The sequence below is a fragment of the Danio aesculapii genome, chromosome 13 (assembly GCF_903798145.1).
Source record: "Danio aesculapii chromosome 13, fDanAes4.1, whole genome shotgun sequence".
In the NCBI taxonomy this organism is placed as follows: Eukaryota; Metazoa; Chordata; class Actinopteri; order Cypriniformes; family Danionidae; genus Danio; species Danio aesculapii.
Window position 1 is genome coordinate 23,366,295 of NC_079447.1, and position 16,831 is coordinate 23,383,125.

General features: G+C 34.2%; 1 protein-coding gene across 1 annotated transcript; it reads left to right on the forward strand.

Annotated features, from left to right (window-relative positions):
• The first annotated feature begins 1,681 nt into the window (after positions 1-1,681).
• hif1an (hypoxia inducible factor 1 subunit alpha inhibitor) lies at positions 1,682-16,139 on the forward strand. The gene is made up of 8 exons (XM_056470955.1): positions 1,682-2,037; positions 3,531-3,781; positions 4,345-4,493; positions 4,896-5,041; positions 6,851-6,957; positions 11,427-11,490; positions 11,580-11,690; positions 15,156-16,139. Exons 1-8 carry the CDS (start codon positions 1,888-1,890, stop codon positions 15,210-15,212), a joined length of 1,035 nt encoding a protein of 344 aa, XP_056326930.1. The 5' UTR covers positions 1,682-1,887; the 3' UTR covers positions 15,213-16,139.
• The last annotated feature ends 692 nt before the right edge of the window (positions 16,140-16,831 follow it).

The following is a 16,831-nucleotide window of genomic DNA, read 5'->3' on the forward strand; positions in this document are numbered from 1 at the left end:
ACTTTTGCATGATTCTATTTCTATTTTAAAATTCAGTAAATTAAACTAACCTTTAAGTGATTACAAAGGTATTGTGTGAAAATTGGAGAAATTTTTTTTTTATATTGTACATGGGAGAAATTATTTCTGCAACATTTCTGTAAAAAGTGTTGTAAATGTTTAACAAATAACAGATCTTTTGATTTGTTAAAGTATTTTTATTCTTTATTGTAAATGGAAAAGGTGCATTTACAAAAAAAAAGAAATAAAAAAAAAACATTGTTTAAAAATGTATTTGATGTTAAATATTTACTGATAAGTAAATTGAGGATTGAGGTATTTTGGATATAGCAAAATGCCTTTAAATAGTTCTTGAAGGAACACATTTGACACTGTCAAGGTTACAAAGTGTCTTGTTACTCTGGTGGTACCTTCATGGATCAGATTTGTACCTTTGATGAAGGTACAATATTGTATCAGCAGGTTTTAAAAACTAAAAGGTACATTTTGGTTTCCCATGGTACAAATCATGTCCTTGAAAGGTACAAACTGCAATGGTACAAATTTGTTTCTTTGTCTTAAGGTACAATTCTGTTCCATAAAAAGGTACTGCCCCAGTGACAAAGGTTTGTACCTTCTTTGGTACAACATTGTACCATTTCTTTCTGAGAGTGTACTACCAAAACAACAAAGAAATTAATATAAATAATACTAATGATGATGATGATTATTGTTATAATAATAAATTACAAATAATAAATTTAAATTCAAATAGCATTAATGGCTGGATGAAAAATTATAAACAATTGTGCATTTTATAGAACGACAGTTTGGCTATATTTTTTAATGTTTAAATTATTAATTTTAATTCAAGTGTTATTTGGCAGCACGTTAGGAATGAATAATATTCTCAGACGAGTTTTTGCGCCGTTTCCCGTTGGGTTGCGGCTGGAAGGGCATCCGTTACATAAAACACATGCTGGATAAGTTGGCGGTTCATTCCGCTGTGGTGACCCCTGATTAATAAAGGAACTAAGCCGAAGGAAAATGAATGAATGAGTTCTGGCGCCACCTGGAGGTTAAAAGTGAATAGTGAAACTGTTTTGAAAGGATAAAATGACCGAAAAAGCACTTGTCAATTTAGAATTTAGTCTTATCTATACCTGTCTAAAATATTGGATTGTAACAAGTCAAGTGGTTCTAGATCAACAAAAACATTACAGACAAAATCCTTATTTATCTTCTTTCAGACTAGTGGAAATATATAAAACACATTTCGTTTATTTTAATGAACTCTATATATTTGTGGCTAAATATTTTATGTCTTTTTCCCACAGAGTCTCTTCAAATATAATTCACATGGTTCGTGTAACATAAAACTCATAAAACCTCATATTTAAATCTAAATTTTAAATCTGCGAGACTTCTGAACCAAGTTTTATCTGGATTTTAAATTCAAAACAAATGTCTTCTAGGATTAAGTAGAATATGTTTTTCCAGACTCTTCACCTGTTGTGATGAATGAATTAATCTAAGAACAACAGCTGTACCATATGGTATATTAAGTTACCATGCTACATTTTTGTAACGATTGACATGTTTGTAATTCTTTCCTCGTTGCTCAGCAGCCATTCATTCATGAACAACACCAGGCAGCATCTGAAACCGTAGAATGACTTTTATTTTGAAACGCCTACTTCCGGTGGGTGTTAGGAGTAGGAAAACACAGCCAGTGTTTCTGTTTTCACGCTGTCTGTATGACTGCGCGGGTCCCTCGTCTGTTCCTGCCTCGGCGGGGTGTGTGAAGCCCAGGAGCGGTTCTCGAGCTCGCCGGCTCCTCTTTTAGACCATCGGCCTCTCGAGGTTTTATTGCGCTGCCCCAGCGATCCTCTGGCGGACTCAGAGGACATGGCGGAGACCGACGGAGCCGCCGCCTTCACGGAGCTGCGCGACCCGGGCTGGGATGAGTCGCAGCTTCGACAGTATACTTTTCCAACACGACAGATACCGCGACTGTCCCATACAGATCCGCGTGCCGAGGTGCTCATCAATAACGAGGTAAGCTAGCATATTTATCCTGCATTGTTAACGTTACAAGCGGGAGCGACCGATGGAGGAGAGGAGAACAGCAGACGTCTGTTTGTAGGTGCAAGGTGCATTCAAATTTAAGAATGATTTACCCAAACTCAAGCAGCAGGACAGTATTAAGCGCTATGTTTTTATACAAAGTGCTTTAAATAATAGTAAAACTATTTGATGAGTTTGATTCTTTCATTAATATTGCGCCAGATCAAAATAAGCAAAGCAAACGAATGTAGTTTGAGTTTCGTTTATTCTTCAGTTGTAGCAGCGATGGTTTTGTAACTGTCATGATAAAATAAAAACAACAATTTAGAATTTTTACAAATGATATTTGATTGTTGCATATCCATTCTACATAAAGATTACTGTACATAATTGGTGTGATATAGCCTATCCTACATGAAAATAAGATATTTAACCTTACTAAAACGTTTCTCATCATTTAAACGTTGTAATCTTACAGTTGTGGCCACATTAAAGGTAATCCTGTGTCTTAATGATGGATTATAAAATATAAACAATTGTATAAAATATTTAATAACTAGAAAAAATAGTTTAACATGCCTTAGTTAGATGTTTATGCACTAAACAGAAAGGAAAAGTATGAGTTAAGTAGAAAAAAAATATTATTTTTAAGTAATTGCTTTTTTCAAATAATTGTCTTTTCTAGAAGCCACTGAGCCACGGTTGACAGCAGCTTATATGATATCAGTCAAAGCACGTTGTTCATGTTGTGTTGACGCTTTGTGTAAACAGTGGCAGTTTGTTATTTTAGTCCGCAATGTTATTGTAATAAATTGAATATCTATCTATCTATCTATCTATCTATCTATCTATCTATCTATCTATCTATCTATCTATCTATCTATCTATCTATCTAAATTAGTTGCATTTTATTGAACTTTTCATTTCTTTTCACTTTTCATTTGTTACATCTCTAATTATTACAATTATTAAACAATAATAAAGTTGCAAGTTAAATACTATTCTATAAATACTTTTCATAATTGCTACTTCATATCATGCATATATTTGTCATTTACGGTTAAAAGTCTTTGCGGTTTGTTCCTGTTGTGGTGGTCTGCGATGAGCGCGAGAGCAGCGTTCATCCGCGCGCGTGCTCGAGCAGTGTACGTTCTTCTAGTCACGTAGCACTTGTCACTTTTTTTTTTCACGCTGCAGCATCAGTTTAATTCAGTGTCAAAAAAAACGCCGAGCGCTGGCGAGGTCGCTGCACGACGCGGACAGTATTCCTGTAGCTTTGTTTGATGTGGTATTTAATCTCTAGGCTAAATATTTGGCTTTGAATGTCAATATGAGTGTGGAAGAGTGTTTGGTGCTACAGGAAACGTGCAGGAAAGTTAAAAGTGACTGATAAAGCGAAACTCCAAATGAGAGCCGTTTGAGAACATCATTTATCTGTTGTTTGAGAATGATTTATATAAATAATATTTTATTTCTTTTTGTAGGAGCCTGTTGTACTGACAGACACAAGTTTAGTATATCCAGCTCTAAAATGGGACATACCCTACTTGCAAGAGAACATTGGAAATGGGGACTTCTCTGTTTACATAGCAGAAAATCACAAATTCTTGTATTATGACGAGAAGAAAATGGTAAACTTTCAAGACTTTGTGCCCAAATCTCGTCGAATAGAGACTAAGTTTTCTGAGTTTGTGGACAAGATGCATCAAACAGAAGAGCAAGGCGGGAAAGGAAGGTATGTCAGTGTGATTAATGTACATGCATGTTCAGAACTGCTGGCTGAGATGAATCATTTTCTCACTAAAAAACTGAACATGCATTGATTTATAACTTTAGATGTGATGTTAAAAATATTTTTTGTTATCTGTCCTTATGCTTTCACAGTTAACATCGTTTTAACATTGAATATTTGAGTAAATCAGTTTAGAATTTAAAGATTTGTGCTATTTATAAATGCATAAACTGAGACTGTGCTAAAGTGTTGAGATGCATGAAATCCAATCCAAGAAATGAAATCGCTCCGCTGTATGACTAAGCAGTTAATTCTGCCAACTGATGTCCAGGCCACATCTCTGACCTTTTTATACTTTGCTTTGGTGGCTTAATCCACTGTATCATTTACAATAATCAGATTTCTGTTTATAGACCTTTAACGGTTGACCTTACTAAATCAATTTTAAGCTAATTCTGATTCAGTTTACTGTAAAAAAACAGACTTTTGAATACAGTTGCATTGTGAAGTATCACTTTGTTTAATTTGATTTGACATGTGAAACTGCATCGTTGTTTAAATTGTAGAGTGTACTTGCAACAGACTCTGAATGATACGGTAGGGCGGAAAATTGTGGTGGATTTCCTTGGATTCAATTGGAACTGGATTAACAAACAGCAAGCTAAACGAAACTGGGGACCGCTAACCTCAAATCTGCTGCTCATAGGCATGGAAGGTACAATATCAGTGTACTCTGTTTTTGTTTCTAAATGATTGCCTTTATTATTTAAAGTTGCAGTATATGTAGGGTTATACCTAGAGCTTTTGCGCTGTTGTATGAGTTAAGCAGATACTCCACAACAGGTATTTACTAGAAACTTCTAAATATCAGACTCGGCATAGTGATCGAGTATAAGACAAAAACAAGGTGTGGAGAATTAACTCATGTTGTAATGGGTGATTAAATAAATTGTTAAAAATTGTTAAAGTTACATACTAAAGCTTTGAAGTTATAAAATAAGCCCCCCTCATTCTTCTTAATATTTACCTATAAGAGGCAGTGCAATGACAATTCTTTTACTAATATATATTTGTGTGTGTGTGTGTGTTTGTTTTTCTACTGAAAATGTCACAACAGGCAATGTAACACCAGCACACTATGACGAGCAACAGAATTTCTTTGCACAAATCAAAGGACATAAGAGATGCATCCTCTTTCCGCCGGATCAGTTTGACTGCCTCTATCCTTACCCAGTCCATCATCCATGTGACAGACAGAGTCAGGTATTATTTGCTTGATAACACCCACCCCGAACACTGCTTCTCAGATTTTGGCATGTCATGTTTCAGATGTTTACTGTCCAAAGATATTCAATATAACTAGTAATACTGTGTTGCATCACCCTTGTTTTTACTTTAGCAGTGCAGCATGCAAACTATTGTGGACATTATCTGTTGATTTATAAAAAGCTATATAGGGATGCACCGATATGGATTTTTTGGCCGATAATATACAATAGCCGATAAATAAAACTATTTCAAAGTGTTATATTTTTATACAGTGATCAAATGATTTTATTAAAAAAAAAATTAATGTTTGATCTGATCTCATTAACTGAAAAGCCTACTCAAAGCAAAAAGCAATAATTTCAAAACTGCAAGGTGATATATAGATTTATATTCATGATTTTACGTAAATCAGCATGCCAAAAATAAAGAATTTCCTTTTCTTTGCATAGCAAATTAACATGCTACTTGACTGTTGCATAAACTTAATATGTTAAATAACAAAATGGGACTTAATTAACAAACAAGTAAATAACTATATCTTAAATTAAAAATGAAAATGAAAGAACTAAGAACTGAAACCAGCTCAAATGTTCTTAAATAAAATGTGTTTTAGTATATGTACAAATATGTAATGTCCGAAAAACACGTTTTGAGAGGTATTTTGACAGTTCAGAGCCACCGTACAAGCGAAAAGCTAAATATAGACAGTATTGCCATCAAGTGCACTCGTTAAAATCATTCGTTATAATCGATCAAACTGAATACAATCTTACATAAACTCCACATGGCAAGCAACGTGTTGACAATAACATATTAGATTACAAACGACTCCACTTTTAGTATGCAATATTTTTCCTGAGGCGATTTAAACCACAATACACAATGACATTATCTAACCTATCTACAATGAAAAGGAATATGGTTACTTATTGAGTTATTAACCCACAGTAATACCACACATGCACGAGGCAGGCAGTTCTGTACAATTACGTAATCTATCGGCTTAAAGATATCGACCTAATTTTGACATCGGAATGGTAACATTAAAAATAGCATTTATCGGCCGATAACGATATGGCCGCCGATATAGCATGCATCCCTAAAGCTATATTTTATATTGATCAGTTTCTACTACTTTATTCAGCGGCCACATTTATGACCATCAGCAGGACTTTATTGGCTAGAAATACAAAAAATGAAACGTGTAAACAGCGATGGGCAAATGTTGATCCTTGGATTTGATCCATACCATGTCCCAGAAACATTTTTATAGAGTTCAAGTTTGCACAGATACTTGTCAGAAATTTGTGTTTTTGAGTCAAAAACAAGAAGGGGTTTTCAAGCATGAAAACAATAAAAGTAATAGAGCTTAACATTCTTTCCCCATACATTTAGAATGGCCATTTTTAAAAATGTTGAATAATATGCATTTACCATGGTTTACAGTACTCACCTACTTAAATATCAGGCAAATAGAGTCATTTGATGAAATAAAAAAAAAAAACGTTTAAAAATCGCTATACAATGTCAGCATACTTAATTTCAACAATTTATTCTAATTTGAAGCTTTCAAAAAGACACTTTAATTTCGTTTAATAAGCTTTCTCTGTATACAGAATTGCTTAATTTGATGCAGGCACCAAAAATGGGACATCGACTTTGACCCATATATATATGTGCTATTCCAAGAAGCATTGCAGGTTAAATGTTCTTGGCCTGAAAAGATAAATCCACTGGTTGATAAAACCTTTTCATATTTTCATCTGCAAAATGTTCAATGCATATTTGTTTTTGCATTCTTAGGTGGATTTTGAAAACCCTGACTATGACAAGTTTCCTAATTTCAAAAATGCTGTTGGGTATGAGGCTGTTGTGGGACCTGGAGATGTCCTGTACATCCCCATGTATTGGTAAGTTTGCTTTCAAATACTTAGAGAAAATTCATCACAATTATTGCTTCAAGCTGAATCATGTCATTTATTCAGACTGGCTTAACCCAATGTGGAGTACAGGGTGGAGCTAACTGTTTAATTAGATAATAGCAGAAAACATGTTAGGAATTATTATTTAGGATATAACAAATTGAAATTTTAATTACTTAAAGTTTTTCTTTTGTGCAATCAATTAAAGGGATAGTTTTCCTAAAAAATAAGCATGTGTGTATAGTCACAATTTATTCATCCTCAAGTGGTTCCAACTCTTTTTTTTTTTTTTTCTGTCGAACACAAAAGAAGATATTTTGAAGAAGTAGCCATTGACATCTATAATAAGAAAAATATATATTAAATAAAATTCGATGGCTGCTGGTTTCCAACATTCTTCAAAAAATTCGTCTTTTGTGTTCAGTAGTAAAAAGAAACTCAAACTACAAACATGTTTGTAGCAGTAAAAAATAGCAGAATAAAAGTCAGTTAAACTGAAATGGTTTGTTTGATCTCACACAGATGTAAGTAAATATATAAATGTACTTTTTAAAATTGAGTCTATACATTAGCAGCTTGAAAATATCAGTGTCAGTGAAGTGTTGGCTCTCTCTCAGTTTTCTGTGTCATTGGTTGGGCTTCTGCCTCTTTCTTCCATGGGCTGCTGACTTAGTTTCAAGCCTGTGGGAGTGACTCAGCATGACGGCTTTCTCTTCCAACTCCTTGCTCCCTCTAGTCACTGTAGGGCAAAATGATGCCAACCAGCTGTGTAATTCTACAGTCCATACTTTTTCCTCATGGCTGCCTGAGTGTGAATTTTTCTCTCTTTCTTTAGAGGATTTTGTACCATTTTCCAGTTGTTTTCAGAATATCCTTTTACAGTTGAAGTCAAAATTATTAGCGTTTCTATGAATTTATTTCTGTTTTTCAAATATTTCCCAAACAGAGTAAGGAGTTTTTCCACAGTATTTAACTATAGTATTTTTTTCTTCAGGAGAAAGATTATTTGTTTTGTTTTGGCTAAATTAAAAGCAGTTTTAAATTCTTTAAAAACCATTTGAAAGTCAATATTATTATCCCCCTTAAGCAATATATATATTTTTTCGATTGTCTACTAGGCATGTGCCGGTATCACATTTTCGTGCTGCGATTAATTGATTGAGCTTTTATCACGGTATACGGTATTATCACGATATTGTAATTTTACTAGAGAAACAGGTAAAAAAACACAAAAAACTTCAGTTTCGTCAACTTAGTAACTTTAATAACTTTTTAATTAACTAAAAGTACTTCAAACATTTAAATACAAATAAATATAAATAAAACAATACACAATATAAAAGTAAACTTGAGCAATTATATCAAAGTGAATGTGCAAAGGGAAACCGTCTTCGATCAGCAATCGTGGAATGAACTGCCAACTATTCCAGCATGTTTTATGCAGCAAATGCCTTTCCAGCCACAACCCAATATTGGAAATCACCCATACACACTCATTCACACACACTCATACACTACAGTCAATTTAGCTTATTCAATACACTATTCACTCAGCCTATATTCAATAATAAACATAACAAAAACTGCCTGCTAATGCATGGGTAAATCTTCAAAGGGAACAGTGTTACATTTTAACCTCTTTCACCTCATCCTGCTTGCTGTTTCACTATCTAAACAATGAAAACACAATATAAGTCAAATTTGTTTCATTTTGATATTTGATTTACACTGTCTCTTTTGCAGAATATCAGTTTTAATAACCAATAATGGCCATTATAACAGTATAACGTACATTAAATTTAAACGATAAAGGTAAGCAATCAGTCAATGTGCAGAATCAGTGTATGTGGTTACATAAATTAATATATTAGCTTATCTTTGCACTCAGCCAAAACAGTTAACTGAGAACAAGTGATTCAAAAGACATAAGAATTGTTAGATAGAGACAACAAGATGAATTCAATATCACGTTTAACAACTATAGTGAGATGAGATCATCCAGCAGATGAACTGTCTGACAAGCACTATCCTCTCACCTGGGGTTTATGCTTACCCGCTGAACTAGTGGCTGCAGCTCTGGGCAGAGAGGGTGTGGTCACGTGATTTGCGTTTTTAGCCGTGTACTAGAATGAACAGAGAACTTTTCAGAATCGCTAAATGAAACGCCGGCGTATTTCCCGCAATTTCTCTGCGCCTCCCTTGCGCTTCTTCTCTCTGACTCTCGACTATTTTGACAAATACACACAGACGACGCACGCTCACACGGAGTCCAAAATAGGAGTTTGTGATTGGGCCAGCCCAATGTCAATACCGAAAAGAGCCAATGGGCTGCAGTGTCACATGGACCGGCCCGGTCTGTCTGTCCGGGAAAAAAAGCATCTAGTTTCAGAGAGTCACAGATCACAGCAGCGTCAATCATTAAGGCAGAAAAAAACGATAGGCTGCTAAGCCTTTTATGGGCCGATCAAATCATAAGACGATGATCAGCCCGGCCCAAAAAGTACGTCGACCCACCGGGAAAGTGCCCGGTCTGTGTGAGGATTATAGTGCGGTGGCAGCGGCGGCACGCTCTGCCTGCACACAGGGCTTCTACATGTGGGGATTGTTTACATCAGAGTGCGCATCAGTTCTGCGCAGCATATACGCAGTGTTTCTTCAAGCGGTTGATGAAAAATAAGCTAAGGCGCGTTCTAAGAATATAAATTCGGATCTATTATTTTTCACGGTATTTTGAAGTGCCCGCGATAACAATATCGTGCATATTCATTACCGTGATTTATCGCATTACCGAATACCGGCACAAGCCTATTGTCTACAAAACAAACTACCGTTATATAATGACTTGCCTAGTTACCCTAACATGCCTAATTATCCTAATTAACTAGTTAAGCCTTTAAATTTTAACTTTGAACTGAATACTAGTATCCTAAAATATTATGTACTGTCATCATGACAAAGATAAAAGAAACCAGTTATTAGAAATTAGTTATTAAAACTATTATGTTTAGAAATGCGTTGGAAAAAAAGTCCTTTGGTAAACAGAAGTCTACAGGGGGGCTAATAATTCTGACGTCAACTGTATATACAGCTATGTAAAGAATTGAAATGGCCACTTCAATGTTCTCAGTTTTCTGATATGTGTTTGATTTAAAAAAAAAAATGTTTTAGTCTAGTATGGACTTTTGTATTTCAAATAAACAAAAAATGTAATATAAATTAAATATTTTTTTAGAAAATGACTGTTGGTCAGAATAGCAAATTGGGTTATTATTCCACCAAATAGATTTTTAACTCGAGGTTAAAACAAAATCTAAAATGAATGTGAACATGGCACTTTTTGTAACTAAATTGTAAATCCAGATAAACAAAGAATTTTGAAGGGGCCTCTTTTATTCTCTCTCTCATAGCTGTACTGTGGATACAGCCTTTAAAAGCAAGCCCACATTATAAAAATAAAATAGTGGTTCATATCTCTAAATATTTTAATTTTAATTAGTTCTGTAAAGTGCAGTTTATTTGTGTAAAGTGCACATCAGATTGGCAAAAGTCATGGAAGCGAGTGCTTGAATGTGTATACATGGTGACGAGCTTCAGTTTTGTAACATGTGCTTTGCATAAGTGACTTTATCAAGGGCCCGTAGCAACTGTAAATGGGAACTGTTTTTTAGTTTGACTTTCTTGCAGGCATGGTGCTCTTATCTTATCAAGTCCTTGTGTCATTAATAACTATTATATGTAAAATATATATTTTAAAATAAAAATATTATATGTAAAAGCACATGTGGGAGATTGTTATGTGTTCAGTTTAGGATAGCTATAAAGGGTTTAGTTTAAAATGAGTTGGTATCAGAATTAGACATATTAAAGCAATCTTGAAATAATGAAGAAATGTTTAAATATAATTATTAAACATTTTTATTTACACCTTTTTTTGCAAGATGCAATGCTTTTAAAGTATGTATTTGGGTAAATAGTTTTTTTTTTGCGTGCATTACAATGTTTCTTGTCTAATTGTATTTTTTATTAGCCAAAAAAGTTTTTTTTTTTTTACTATGATTTACAGAAAATATTTACTAAAACACAATATAATGTAACAATTTATATAGACTATACTTAAAACTACTGAGTTTGACAAATTTATAAATGTTTATTAATTTAAAATGTTACGTGATTTATTATAATCAGTACGTCAGGATGAGCATGTTGTTTTAATATTACATGGGTATGTATATCTGTAATTTTATGTTCTCAAAAGTGAGATGGTTTTTGCCTTTAATATTGTTTCTCTCTGTATTAAATTACCTTTGTAAATTTAATTGATACTGGACACCAAGTTGGATCTCTTTTTTTAATATTTGTAACATTTGTTTTAAAGGAATAGTGTAGTGAATATTAGGTAGTGAATATTTCCAATAAATATTCAATAATAGTTTGCACTTTTTTTTTTCTTGCTGTAGGTGGCATCACATCGAGTCCCTTTTAAATGGAGGAGAGACCATCACAGTCAACTTCTGGTACAAGGTATGCTTTATCTCACTCATGCACTTTGGTGTCAGTATACATGATACATCTGTGCACAAATCAACCATTGTTGCTCCAAACATTTCCAGGGGGCTCCCACTCCAAAGAGGATAGAGTATCCTTTGAAAGCCCATCAGAAGGTGGCCATAATGAGGAACATAGAGAAGATGTTGGGAGAGGCCTTGGGGGACCCGCATGAGGTACGGAGAAGTAGAACAGTCAATCAAAGCCATTTTCCGTTTTTAGGTCCACAGATATGAATAATGCATTAAGGAATTCCCAGTGTATTTTAACCTTGACAATAACCTAATTACAAGTGTATTTGTGGCTAACCTGCTTTAAACCTGAGTAAAATAGTGCCTACATTTGACTGTGACTACAGCCAAAATGAATGTTTCCTGTATGCAATCGTACAAAGAATAGATTTCATATTAATGTTATCAAAAGTATTGATATTTCACTATGTATCGATACTGAATGACACCGAGCGCAATGCTGAGTTCTCTTTTACACGTTCTTTCTCTTTAACGGATCTATTTAGTGTCAAATTAGATAAAAATACCAGGCCTTAAAAAAACAACCTGAAGTTAAAGTATACTGTTGTGGAAGACATTTCTTAAAGTGAGATCAGCCTAAATAATCTGCTGTTGTCATTTAATAGAAAAGGATTGGTCATGTCATTCCAATTCATTACATGAACATACTCTTGATCCCTCGATTTTGACCGAGGGAGCAAGTCAGCTTCGTGCGATTTTGACATCACGAGTTCTCTTTTACATGTTCTTTGTCTTAACGGATATTTTTCTAACAAATTACATAAAAAAACAGGCTTTTAATGCGGTCTAAAATTGAAGTACACTGTTTAGGAAGACATTTCTTAGGCCCCATTTACACTAATATGTTTTAGTTTTAAAATGGCGTTTTAGAACGAAAACAATCCACACAAGCGTTTCACCTAGCATTTCTGAAAACATCTCCATCCACGCTATACCACTGAAAATGCACATCACGTGACCATACACACACTCTGGCAGCGTATGGGGATGTCTGAGCCCCAGGCAGTCAGCTGGTGCTTTGAGCACACCTCCCCAGATGAGAGCTGCACATGTCGGACAGTTCATCAAGGATCTACTGCTGGATGTAATCTCACTATAGTTTTTAAAAATAATATAATTTATCTTGTCTACATTTAGTACAAGACTCTTTGGTCTTTTGAATCTATTTTTCTCATGTAGCGTGTTTTGGTTGAGCATAAAGATTTAGTTCATATATTGATTTATGTACCTACGTACACTGATTCTGCACATTTGACTGATTGCTTGCCTTTGTTTTCTATATTGTATAAACCTATTATACGCTATACTTTAATAATGCCTATTATTGATTATTAAAACTGATATTCAGCAAAAGAGAGGGTTTGTTTCATATTTTTCAATGAAAATGAAAAAGTTACAGCCTCTGTTTTATTATAAATATGCATACAGTGAAGATGACAATCATATAAATATGTAGCTACATGATGCCTCAACGTTTTTGGTGTCTGTTTAGTTGTTAATATCAAAATGAAAATAGGCAGTTCCTTATATCAAGTTTTCATTTTATTGTTAAGAAAGTGAAACCGCGTAGCCAGGGTGATGTGAATGAGGTTATAAAGTACACCGTTCCCTTTGAAGATTTACCCGGCGTGTCCTCTGGTGTTTTCTAAATCAAACTTGCGAAGTCTGAACTTACAAGGAAAAGAGGCATGACTTAACATTGAGCATTTAATATACTGAGAAAAAACACCAATCAGATAGTCATTAATAAAAAAAGGATTAGTCATTTGATTCAAATTCATTCCCAAATCATTCAAAGTCCAGAAAAGGAACCAAAAACATGGGGAAAACATTGGTGACTTCAGTGGTTCAACTCTAATTATACAAGCTCCAAGAATATTTTTGTGTGCCAAAACAAAGTGTAAATATGAGTTTGTCTACCATACTTTGTACACATCAGAGTTGCATTGCTCATTTTTAATTTAAATTTTTTTTAAATTGGGGTAAAAAAATCCTTTAAACAACAACAACAGACAAAATTCCTGTTAGACCTATTTGACAAATCTCAAACATTATTTTCATCTGGAAATTTGTTTCGAGGTGTTTATGCACGGCATAATTAATCAAAATACTACATGGTTTTACATTTTGTTTTCAGCTTGATGTATCATTTTAAATACTGTCATGCCTGGAACAGTAGTAAAAATCCTTAACATTAACCATGTTTTCATTTATTTATTTTTATCCAGTGGGAAACAAAATGTACTATGATGGAAACATATTTATTGAATGAGTTCCAGCATGCGCATCAAAAAAAATCATGTAGGCCCAATCCCAATTCTATTTTTGTACCCCTACCCCTACTCAGGAAGGGCTTCAAAATTTACACCTAAGAATTGGGACAGCACTACAGCACCTGCACACGTCATCATGTGTTATCACGATCTCATGCTTTATATGAGATCAGACGATCGCGACTGCTGTAGTTATTCCAGTTGTGTTTTTTTTGTTTTGGTATTTATCTTCAGCAAATCACTGAAGGCATATATCATGTTATTATAACGATCTAATGTGGCAATAAGATCGTAACTATACTGTGCATTTAACACAGTGGCCATATTCATTAACGTAAACACACCAAAAACAACTAACATTATAGCAGACACTGTAAAAAGCTCATTCCCAGCCACGAGACTTGTCTGACAGGGTATTCGAGCGTCATCGATGTTTCAGAATGTTGTGGGACTGCTGGACAGGAGTTATTAATAGGGATTATAGATCGTTTTTAAAATTTTTTTTAAAGCATGATGGTAAAACATGAACGTGGTTATGAATATATTAAAACACGTTTGTTTGTTGTAAAAATTCGTAATGACAAAAAATACTAATTTGTGGATCTCCTTACTTCCGGGTTCAGCAATACTGCCGTTGTGGCTGGTGTATTCTGGGAAATTTTCTTACCCCGTTGTTTCGAGTGTGGTCCTGAGAAATCTTCATTCGAAGGGCTATTCACCCCTTCCCCTTAGCCCTACGCCTTCAAGCTAAAGAAAATTGGCACACCCCTACCCCTTGGCATGCATGAGCAAAACGAGGGGTAGGAGTAAGAGGAAGGGCTAAGAGGTAGAATTGAGATTGGGTCTAGTTTTGTCTTAACAGCTCATAATCACACACACAAAAAAAGGTTTTCTGTCAGAACTGCTGTGCGATAGGATGGCATTATTGGACAAACTAATAGATCAACCATGTTGCTCAACATCTGAAATGTTGTTTTGGTCAATCTAAAAACTTTTATTTATTAAATAAGCAATAAGGCCCTCAGTGGCTTCTCCTACTGCAGCAAATTCCTTTTTTCTTGTTGATATTTGGCTCCAGTTTATCAGGAAGTGACTATTTTGCTCAGTTTGATTCATTTGATGGAAATTTTGATGATTTATTCGCAATAACTTTGTGAAATTTCAGATTTGTGCAAAAGTTTAATTCAATCCTTGGATGGAACGTAGATTATGAGCCAAATGAAGAAATATTGTCATTTTACTGAATTCTGTGTTGTTAATTTTGAATTTTTTGTTATTTCTCCATGATAACAAAATTCATGACAAATACTGAATATGGATTCTGTATGTTCAACAGGTTGGTCCATTGCTGAACATGATGATCAAGGGCAGATATGATCATGGACTGAGTTAATAGCTTGTACTGAAGCTTTTTTAGTGTGCTGCTATGACGGTCTGTTTATATGTGTGCGTGTGTGTGTGAGAGAGAACGTGAATGGGAGTTTGTGCTTGTGTGTACATTCAGACTGTTGAAATGCCAGTGCATGGCAGTATTTTGGCAGTATAAAGACTTCCGCCTTTGTCTGCTTTCACTTACTGGACCCATTGTTGTTAGTTCTGTGTTGGTGTAAGGAAAAATACCACTGTTGAGGAATCCTGATATGATCTCTCCTTAACAAGCGTCCTTAAATTCAGCATTATGTGCTAAAAACGAGTTAAAAATAGACGAATGCATTAGCAAAGGCCTCTAAAGCACTTTTACACCACCCAGAGCGCCTGTTGTCAGGTTTTGTCCCATGTTGGGACAAAGAAGGTGCCATATGTCCTGATTAAAACTCCTGTGGATTTGAGTCCGTACAGTGAATTCTGGCTGAGCGCCTCAAGCACATCCACAACGGAGGATGATTTACAACTTGAAACCTACCATTGACGGTTTGAACCGGTTCGTACTGTCATTGTTAATGGTGTTTTTTGTGTTTGCTTTTGACTCTGATGATGATGATGATGTTTCTGTTAGGATAGAAGTAAAGCAGAATACAACGGTTAAATCACAATGTGTTTTTAAACTGAAGGGATTTCTTTCCTTTTGCAGCCGACTCACTGAATTAAAGTTTGCATTTGTTTATGCATATTTAATGGTATTTTTTTTCCCTTCTTTTTATTTTTTAGCTATGTGAACATTGAAGCAAATGTTTTAGTTTCTTGATGTTTTATTTTTCAGTGTAACGTTATATGGTACCATTTCAGTAAGGATTGTAATTCAGAACAAACTACACTTGCCAAGTGTTAAGTGTCTCCATGAATTGTAAGGAAATAAAAGCTTTTGAATGGTTTCATCTAATTTTGAAAGTTTTGTTTTGAATTATTATTTTTATTTTAAATTGCAAATATTTATTGTGTAAGTGATAAAAGCTACTGTTCAAATGTTTGCGTGTGGAATTATATTGCAGTTTCACCTGATTATAAAATTATTATTATTTTTTTTTTAAAATTGATGCGACGATTTGACTGATTTCTTTCTGCTAATAGTTTCATTGTGCCGCCTTTTTTATTTATTAATCATAATTCAGCAATTTTGAAAGAAATGCAAATAAAATAATTTCTCCTTGTTTCTCGGTCGAATTCATGAACCGAAACTCATTCCCCTAATTAACATTCTGAAGATCAAGTTTTCTTAACTAATAGAATTTTATTTCTATCAATTGATTGACTGGATACACTTAAAAATGACTCTCAAAATACTTATTCAAAATGAGTTGAGACAACACATTTTTTATTTTTTTGGGAGACAATTCAATTGTTTTATGTTCAATCCACTTAAATTTGTACTTTGTATTCGTATTTGTGTTGGGACAACTTAAAGTAATTGTGTGGAACCCAGCATTTTTTTTACAGTGTAATTAATGTTAATCATCAATGTAATCAGCCATATTGATCTGCTATTTTAAAATATAGTACGTAATTGTTACCTAATACATTTGAGCATATTATCTAGTCTTTACTGTCACTTTCAAAACATTTAATGCATTCTTG

Bases quoted from the DNA above. Each gene is read 5' to 3' on its own strand.
- hif1an (XM_056470955.1), top strand. From the start codon at position 1,888: ATGGCGGAGACCGACGGAGCCGCCGCCTTCACGGAGCTGCGCGACCCG. The intron at 3,782-4,344 runs GTATGTCAGTGT...TTTAAATTGTAG, and splicing joins GAGCAAGGCGGGAAAGGAAG to AGTGTACTTGCAACAGACTC. The intron at 11,491-11,579 runs GTATGCTTTATC...AAACATTTCCAG, and splicing joins CAGTCAACTTCTGGTACAAG to GGGGCTCCCACTCCAAAGAG.